This window comes from Salvia hispanica, chromosome 5 (genome assembly GCF_023119035.1).
Source record: "Salvia hispanica cultivar TCC Black 2014 chromosome 5, UniMelb_Shisp_WGS_1.0, whole genome shotgun sequence".
NCBI lineage: Eukaryota > Viridiplantae > Streptophyta > Magnoliopsida > Lamiales > Lamiaceae > Salvia > Salvia hispanica.
In genome coordinates this window covers 22,688,595-22,698,633 of record NC_062969.1, presented here as the reverse complement: position 1 = coordinate 22,698,633, position 10,039 = coordinate 22,688,595, and the positions used below count along the sequence as shown (strand labels likewise).

The following is a 10,039-nucleotide window of genomic DNA, read 5'->3' as shown; positions in this document are numbered from 1 at the left end:
TTAATTGGCTACTTTTATTTACCATTTATGTTCAAGTATCAAGTATGGTATACTGTTTTCTGGAATGATAAATTTTGAGGTCTTGAAATTGAAAATTTGGATTACTCTCCATTCTTGAATTTTTAAGTTGGGTAACATCTTTTTTTTTCGCTCGTTTTAAAAAAAATCATACTCCCTCCATCCCGGTTAAGATGACACATCGAGATCGTACTCCCTCCCACTTGTTAGAGAATCAGATATCTAGAATAAGCTAAACAATATTCTAATTTTATCTTATGATTTTAATAATGTAAAATACTATACTTCTGAATAACATGTGGGCCATGGAGTTAAGGGCCCAATACCATGATAGTTTCTGGGCCGAATTTTAAGGCCCAGCTAGAGAGTTTGAATGGGAAATGGACGTGGTCTTGCTATGAATTTAGTTTTAGTTTATCTTTTTGATTATTTTATTAATTAGTTTGTTAGTTGTTGTCTCCGACTCGATTTCCTTACTAGGCTAAATTTATCTTTATATTAGCTTTTTCATATAGGATTAGGGTTAATTTGTTCCATCGTCTATGCATATGATTTTAAGAAGAAAAAGCATATAAAAAGTTAAAGTGTAGGCATGTCAAATCGGTTACCCGCGGATACCCAATCCAAAAATTTCGGGTACCCGATCCCGAATTTCCCAAAATTTAATACTCGATATCCGATCCGAAATGATTTCGGATACCCGGATACCCGACTCGGGTATCCAGTCCTGAAAAATCGGGTATCCAGTCCCAATTTTAGATTTGTAGTTTATTTTATTTTATTATTTAAAAAAAAAAAAAAAAGCTACAATCTTTTAAAAATACAAACTTGTCGTTCGAATTTGATACAAACTTAAACTTTTTCAAATTTAAGAGAAAAAAAGTACTACAAATTTTTAGAAATAAAAAATTTAATAAGTTATAACACCCCTTGTTCATCCATAATAAACATCTCAATTCATACATTAACCCAAAATATGACTTAAGAGTGAAAAATTTTTGGGAGTATATTTAATTATTTAATTTTTAAATAATAGAATAAATACATTTATATTAAATTAAAAAAATAAAAATATAAAAAATCGAGTAATTCGGGTAATTTGGGTATACCCGATAATCCAAAAATCCTATACCCGAACACGATCCTGAAACCCGAAAAATCGGATATCGGGTATCCAATTACCCGATATTTCGGGTTTGGATATTGGGTATCTAATTCCCGATATCCATTTTGACACCCCTAGTTATAACCAACATCAATAAGAACACACATTTTATTTTGCAACTGAAATCACAGGACAGATAAAAGTTATACCCACACATAATAAAGAAAACACATCATACAACTGAAAATAGATAAATTACATGAAAATTAGTACTATACTATATTATCCAGTGCCATGGATGCCCTCCACTCGTTAATCTTAGCAGCTTTCTCCACATCCAAATTCGGAAGCTCACGTTGCTGCAGAATTTCAAGAATCTCTTTGCTCTCTCCAAGAAGAATCGCTGCTCGCCTCACACTTTCTTCCCTTTCTTTGACGTTCTCTCTGTGACACTTCAACGTAATGACTTGTACTAGATTGGTGAGGCATGCTGCTAGTATATCCGAGATGGTGATGGATATACTCTCAAATAGCTCATCATCATCTTGGTGCTCGCCATCTCCCATTCCTAGCAAGATCGTCTGAGTAATCCTGTACATTGAGTTAGCAGCTATAACTCTAACAGGCCGGTTTAGAGGGTTCTGCATTAGAATATCTCTCATTTGAGCCATAAAATCTGTCACAATCTTTCTTGCAATGTTAGAAAGGTTTTGAAGTGTTTCCTCGTGTGTTGCGCCTCTCTCTCTCGTGCTCTTCAAATCAATGCCATTCCATTTTCTGTACAAGTCAACTTCAACCCAAACCACAACTGCTGCTTTTCTTATGCTTTCTAACTCTCTGGATCTGTCTAGTCTTTCCTCGATAAGATTCACGATGGGCAAGCCCTCACTAATGCAAACCATTAAGTGGTAAGCCTTCTTGTCTGCAAAGTTGAGAAGAGCAACTGAAATGCTGTCAAAGTCACCACGGGCAGAGTCCAGCAATTTGGAGGTTCTTGAGAATGCAAGCTTGAAACTTGGCTGCTGTCGAATCGTCCCACCCCACTGAAGCTTGAAGATTTGTTTAGAAGTTGGATCAGATTCTTGGGCTGCTTTGTTTCGCCTACTTTTATCAGCTTATCCACCTCGTTGCAGATGTTGTTGAGGATTTTATAAGGCAGCTGTAGCTCACCTTCAAGCGGAAGTACATATTGGCTAAAACGGACATGTGCTCCCACTAAAACAGGTCGTTCATTCTTGCATAAACACAAGAGAACTGCTCTACCAAATCTAGCAGAGAGGAATAGAACTAGTTTGCCTACTGAAACAATGAGAATCTGAACCCCGATGCAGAAATTCATAACAAATCTTACTGCATTGCGAAGTAGCTTCTTGCACACACGGTTTTGAAATTGAAAAGGAAGTGATCTGTCTCTCCACTCTACCAGCATCAAAGTCCAGTACTTGCCAACCTTGACTTCATCTCTGAAGCTCTTCCGTTCCGTCTGAGAAATCTTGAACCGCAAAGCAGCAAACCATCTCATCAGAGGAGCAATAGTTCCAATTGCCACTCCAACACACTGAATGTTCATAATCCAACGGATGGACCAGCCATAGTTTGAAGTACCAGACCAAAAATAATTGTGAGTTTTCCAGCTTGGAACCGAAATTACAGAACTATCTCTAATCCGAGCTATTAACAAAAACAGAGCCACAAAAAGACACAAGAGGCCTAAAATAGGAGAAATGGCAGAAGATGCAAGAGCAAACTGAGAACTGTTAGTTTGAGCCATCACCCAGTACCCTTTCACCATATTTTCGACTTCAGCAACACTAATCTTTCCCCAGTACTGTACTTGTCTAACCGAAACTGCATTGTGAACTTCATCATACTTCAATCTTATGTACCTTTTAGCTCCAGCAACCATCAACGACATACAACATAACATCACAAGGAAGAAGAGCATGAAGGCAACAAATGTAGCCTGTTGGGGTAGCAACACATATAACACATACGGAAAGCCACGCATCTGAACAAGATGAATGCATATATTTCCAGCAATAGTGATGACAAGAATGCCTAAAGCTGCCATGTTTAGTAAAATCTCATTACTCTCCATGGCACCCAAAGATGTCATGAGATTACTCATGGCAGTCGACATCAAAACGAGGCTGCTAATCCTTGCGAGATTATCATTGACGGTTTTTTCCAAGTTTGTTAAATCTACGGGTAGTTTCATGGCTACTGCTAAGAGTGTGAGGGAGAAAGCGTTGAGAGTGAAATACTTACACGGGAGCCAATACTTTTTGCTCCGGAAGCCATTGAAAGCATCGGCCGCCATTGCAAGTGTGCAGATGGCAGAAGCTGCTGCAATGTACATGCCTATCCACGGCATTGTTGAATCAAGCGATGCTTGCACTTGGTCCAGATATTCCGTCCCAATTGGCATTTCGGAAGAAGCCATGAGCTAGAAAGCTAACTCTATCGATTCGATTTCTTTCCCTGATGTCCTCACACTCAAGTCATCCTCTTAGCCTGAACTTTATATAGTAGGAATTCAAATTTACAATCAATAGTTCTCTCTTCCCATTTTTGTTCATCACCAATATTATTCATCACTGACAATAATTCAATCACTTTATCTTTCTGTTCGTGTTGTCCACTATTGGTTATGATATGAGCGGGCCAGGCCCAGGGGTATCATATCCATTCTCTTTTCTTTTTAAAAAAGTAGTCCCACTGTTGGGTCGACTCTAAAAGTCTATGCCTTTAAAATGCTAACTAGCAACGTGCATTCGCTGTTTATTTTACTATCTTTCAATCAACCACGAGCTGTCTTTTCTATCTTCACTTTTATACAATTATTTTATCTTTCAATATAAACTACTTCCCCCCAAACAAAACTAGCAGCTTTTTGCCCGTTTTTCATATTTTTATGTTTTTATCATTCAATTCATCCTGATTTTTATTTATAATTACCCAATTCACATATAACCACTTTTAATTAGACAGGATTTTGCCGAGAGTTACTGAACATAAAAGGCTATGATATGCTTACCGTTGTTCAAGAACATGATCTCTGACACTAATGAAGCGGAATGGGCAAGGGTCAAGCTTGTTTTAAACATAATTTTCTTTCACCATTAAAATCGAACTAATGGATTCTACCTTGATTTAGTATTCTTCAAGTCATTTTACTTTCTACTCAAATAAGGATTATGTTTAATTTTACTCTTCCCGCAGTTGAACACTTGTTAGAGAATCATAGGGGTGTTTTATATTGCTAATTCTTCTTTAAATTGCTAACTACAACTAAATAATATGAATTGGATATTCAAATTAAAGGCTAAGATCATTCAACTCCAAATATCAATACATTGTACAAAAATATCAATAAGCATATTAAGATAAATTAACAACAAATTAGTTATAACTAACTTTTGAAAAATATCACAAAACTTTTAATACATATAACTATCACAATTTAAATTATTTTTGCACACAACATATATCAAATTAAAGTTAATTTTGTAAGGATTCTAACAAGATCTCACTTAATTATGATCCAATGTCAATTTTTTGAAAACAATTCTTCAATTTTCGGATTTTTATGAAGCAGTTTAATTTCAATGTAGTTATTATAATATGTCAACATAATATGTATAAAATGTCAATTCGAAATTGTATTGACATATTCAAGGCATCGTATTGATATATTTAATACACTATATTGACATTTTGATCAAAAACCCTAATTTTGAGAGTTTTAATTTTCCTTTTAAATTTAAATAATAAAAAAATGAATTTACACATGGCAAATTATAGACCACTAGATCTCTAAACACCATAAGATTTATAGAGGTTTAGTGGTCTATAAATTGCTATGTGCAATTTCATTTTATTATTATTTAAATTTAAAAAGATAAGAAAACTACCATATTTAGGGTTTAAGATCAATGTCAATATTAGGGGTGTCGAAACGGGTAACGGGTATTGGGTACCCGCACACCCGACCCGATACCCGTCGGGTATTGGGTACCCGTTACCCGACGGAAACGGGTAACGGGTCGGGATCGGGTAATCATATTTGTGGTTTTGCGGGTATCGGGTATACCCGATACCCGCTCGGGATACCCGATAATCCCGAAAATTACCCGATTATAGTTAATTATTTTGTAATTATTAATATTTATATAATTTTTAAATTATCCTGGTCATACTCTAATTTCAACATGCAACTTTTTTTGTCTTTTTTCTACAAATACCAATTTTATATAGAATACACTACAATAGGGCATATGTATGTAGTAGCATATGTACAGTAGCATATGCTACACACACTCATTATATATACAGTAGCATATACATATACTTATTAATTTGTGGATGTTCAATGGCTAATCACTAATGATTTATGGATTTTTTATGTGTTTTTAGGATGCATAAAAAATACTAACATTACCACAGATGACGATGAACAAGTTGAAGATAATGCAAATAATAAACAAAAAAGTTTATTTTTTTTTAAAAAAATCGGGTCGGGTCGGGTACCTGCCGTGTCAGGTGCGGGATACCCGACTCGGGTATCGGGTAATACCCGACATAGTGCGGGACGGGTATCGGGACAACAATTTCGGCCTAAATCGGGTGCGGGTACCCGCGGGTACCCGTTTCGACACCCCTAATCAATATAGTGTATCAAACATATCAATACGATTTATTGAATATGTCAACACAATTTAGCATTGACATTGTATATATATAATATTGACATTATTATAGTTATATTGACGTTAAGTTGTTCTAGAAAAATATGAAAATTTAAAAAAAAAAACAAATTTCGACATCGGAACATATGCAAGTGAGATTTCGTTAGAATTCTTATAAAATTATCTTTAATTTGATATATATTGTGTAAAAATATAATTTAAATTGAGATAGTTATAATCATTTAAAATTTTGAGATGTTTTTTAAAAGTTAGTAATAACTAACTTTTTGTTAATTAACATTAATACCTTTCATTAATTTTTTTTTACACTATATTGATATAGTTAGTTGAATAATCTTATGCCTTAGTTTAATAATTCAACGTCTATCATTTAATTACAATTAACAAGGAGTTAGCATAACACACCCCATCTCTTGATTTTATCTTCTCATGATTTTAATAGTGTAAAATACTATACTTGTGAATAACATGTGGGCCCAATACCATGAAAGTTTCTGGGCCGAATTTTGAGGCCCAGCATGAGAGTTTGCATGGGAAATGGACGTCTGCATGTACTAGCGTTGGTCTAGCTATGAATTTAGTTTTGGTTTATCTTTAATTTTGATTATTTTATTAATTAGTTTATTAATTGTTGTCTCCGACTCGATTTCCTTCCTAGATTAAATTTATCATTATATTAGCTTTTTCACATAGGATTAGGGTTAATTTGTTCCATCGTCTATGCATATGATTTTAAGAATCAAAAGCATATAAAAAATTTATTACCAACATCGATAAAAAAACACATTTTATTTTGCAACTGAAATCCCAAAACAGATCAAAGTTTTGTAATACCCGCACCCTTACTTTTCTTTTCCCTCGCCATTTTAATATCGAACTAAGGATGTGAAGTTCCCCGTTCATGAAGAATTAATGAAACTCGAGCTTTTGTTGTGAATTTTTTTTTTAAAACTTTTAGTTACAAGTAAAAGCTAAGTAATCAATTGAACTAAGAAATTGGAAATTTACATTGTAGAATATCATGAATTTTCGAATAGCGTTACATAGGCAATAAAATGAACAACTAAAAAAAATAAAATGTGCATGGAACAAATGGCATCGGGCCTCTTCTTCCGGGCCGAAAGTCGCGGCCCGTATCTGATCGGCCACCGGGCCCAGGGCAGCGAGCCCACTCTCCGAGGCAACTAAGTGGCAGCCAAAATTGTTTCTTCCTCCTACAAGATAAAAACAAGTGTTAATTGCAAAGAAACAAGGGAAACTAAGGAGCTACTATTAGGAGAAAAGAAACAACCCTACTTTGATAATAGGAGACCAAAAATTCACCAAAGAGGGCAAGTCAAATTCTTTAATCCTTCACACCATATGGCAGCACCTGAAATGTTTATGTACCGGTCACTAGGTGGCCATATGAGAACAAGATGAAGTAAACAGCCAAGTACCTAGTACTACAAATAACATAAATGCATAGTCCTTACCTCCTTAGTATACCACCAAATTCTGTTAAAGCTACTGCAAGAATCAAAGAAAAGGGAGATTTGATGCAGGAAAATAACAAAGAATTACAACAGCCCCAATTAAGGCTACACGAGTACACATCTCTGCCTATATAAGCCACACCACATACCACAACACTACTCTTTCCTCATATTTCGAAATTCTCTAGCATTAGAGTGGTAAGTTGAGAGTGAGAAGGAGCAAGAAAGGCTATTGTGAGCTTAAGGTTTAGGAATCTCCTTCCAACAACAGCAAGGAGGGCAGCCAACAAGCAAAAAGGAAATCACCAAACCAAGGTAAACACCTCAACACCCCAACACCTTATCTTGCATCATGTTTAGAACAATCACAACATAGTTCAAGAACTTAGTAGCACAAGTGTTAACTACACTAAATCCAGAATCATAACAAGTAGTGTAAGGAAAACCATAGTCTGCCTCATAAGGCCAAAATCAGTAGCTATTATGCGGGACTCCACCGGGACAAACAATTTCAAGAACTTAAAATCTCACAAGCTGCTGCCTAAGCCTTTTCACTAATAATATGCTAAAAGATGAAAGAAATCTAGGACAAGAACATATGTTTATCAAATGCAAATACCCCAACAACGAACACAAATAAGATTTTCCCTTTCCAGCCATCAAAACATCACCAAATAAGCTCGGAATCGAACGAGTAAATGAGGAGAAATAGATTGGAATAAAAGAATTAGAACTTAGCTTAGGCCGAAGGGCTGTTCGGCAACGACGGAGCTCCGGAAAGTCGATTACGGAGGAGGCGCTGCCGGAGCAGCAGCGTGAAATGGCGATGGCGTTGACGCCGTCGAAGGGACGTCGAGAGTGGGCCAGAGTCGCTGCTCACCGGAGAACTCGACGGAAAGAACGAAGCGGCGTGACAGCCACGTGCACCCCTGCACGGCGGCTCCGCCTTGAGGACCAGCTGACCGATCGACGCAGCGGGACGAGGCCGCTAGACCGCGAGCTTCGAGGCGACGCCTCAGCCCCACCGGTGAATTCGCTCCGCCGTGACTCCACCACGAAAGAGAAGATATCAGTGCGGTGACCGAGAGTTGAGATGGAGGAGACGAAGCCGGCGAATCGCCGAGAAAAGAAGAGGGAAGAAGCCGTTGCTGTGTTTTCTAAATTATGGATTTAAGAATGTGAAATTAGGGAAAATTGGAAAAGTTGTGTGAAACGGAGAGAGAGGACGGGACCGGTGATGCTCCGGCGATGCAGAGAAACGGCGATTTCGCCGGAGAAAAGAGAGGCGTGAGGGAGAGGCGCCGCTTTTTCTCTTCCGAAGTTAAGGATTTTGATTTGGGGGAATTTTGTTTTGAGAAATGAATATAGAAGAAGAAGACCGATGGATATGAGAAACTTGTTGGGCCTCTCTATTAAAAATAAATATGGACTTAGGAAATATTAGAAATGGGCTGCCTTGTTTTTAGAAGTTAATTATGGAGTTGGGCCACCAACTAAAATAAAAGCATAGGCTAAGAATTTAATTAAATCATGGGCTCTCCTATGTCGTTGATTAATTAATTATTGGTCCGCTAAATATTTCCACGAAGCTAAGTTAAATTTCCGGACCTTAATTTAAGAGCACGAATAAATACTTTTTGTTTCAGAATTTTATGCGCTAAACGATGAATAGACCTCGAGTCTATTTTAGTGCTTGAACAAAATATATAGGAGGTAACGCTCTTTCGTTAAACGAATAATTGGTAGACCTCCACACCAAACTAAATCGCAAGATTTATTTAGTGCTCAAGGACTTCTCATGAATTAAGGAAAAGGAATAAAACGATCACGCACTTAGGATGCATTCATGTTTAAGCTTAATGGATATTTCAAAAATCTAATTAAGTATCATTTTATTTCCTAAAGGGACGTCTTCGAACGTCATCTAAGACCAAGTTAAGGAAATTTCGGAAGGAGCTTTAGCTTTTGAGGTGGGCATTCTTTCAAAACGTGATTTCAGTATGAAAATGTGAATCTTTGCTCAAGTATGTTGTCATGCCATGTTTTGTTTTATGATTACCTATCTGCTTGGCTATGCCAATTTAAGTTAAATCGAATTCGGGTCCCAGTAGGGCCGCAAACCCTACTCGGACTAGTGTACACATAAGGGGACCGTGAGCTAACAAAGGAGTTGGCCGGTCCAGTGACCGTCGTGGAATGTGGCCACATTCCCGGTTCACATCAGTTTCAGATATGGTATATCTATGTTATGTGATTGCGCAATCAAATCTTTACTAAAGGAAAAGTATTTTAGTGACTCGGGTCTTTTAAGTAAAACCCCGTGATCACTCAACTGTGGCATTGACAATTAAAGATAGAACTATTTTTGGCAATGTGCCCACTGAGTATATCAAATACTCAGCCCTGCATGTTATTTTCAAATGTGCAGGTTGAACGTGGACGAGCAGGCGAAGGTGTTGGGACAAGCATTTTAAATAAGTAGTTAGGTAGCCCAAAGTAGCATGTCTTCATACGTGCTATTTTGTCTTGGACTCTTCCGCTGCAAATCTAGAGTTATGTGCTAGAAAGCTATGAACTAAATCTTGATACTCTGAACACGTTTTGACTATGTACCCATATGCCTTTGATACTATTGATTTAAGTGATTTCATCCTTTTTATGTTGTCCCTTGATTATTGAGAATTGTTTAGTCGCGAAATAGCTACGCTCACTAGCACTAGGGAGTTGTGGTC

At 36.9% G+C, this 10,039-nt stretch overlaps 1 protein-coding gene and 1 long non-coding RNA gene across 2 annotated transcripts; both read right to left on the bottom strand.

Annotated features, from left to right (window-relative positions):
• Positions 1 to 2,024: 2,024 nt before the first annotated feature.
• LOC125189664 lies at positions 2,025 to 3,566 on the bottom strand. The gene has a single exon (XM_048086919.1). The coding sequence runs from the start codon at positions 3,564 to 3,566 to the stop codon at positions 2,025 to 2,027; it is 1,542 nt and encodes a 513-aa protein (XP_047942876.1).
• Positions 3,567 to 6,815: 3,249 nt separating this feature from the next.
• LOC125187172 lies at positions 6,816 to 8,618 on the bottom strand. The gene is made up of 3 exons (XR_007170576.1): positions 7,308 to 8,618; positions 7,129 to 7,204; positions 6,816 to 7,046 (listed from the first exon to the last, which is right to left on the bottom strand). It is a non-coding gene; the product is annotated as an uncharacterized LOC125187172 (long non-coding RNA).
• Between the last annotated feature and the right edge of the window lie 1,421 nt (positions 8,619 to 10,039).

Bases quoted from the DNA above. Each gene is read 5' to 3' on its own strand.
- LOC125189664 (XM_048086919.1), bottom strand. From the start codon at position 3,566: ATGGCTTCTTCCGAAATGCCAATTGGGACGGAATATCTGGACCAAGTG.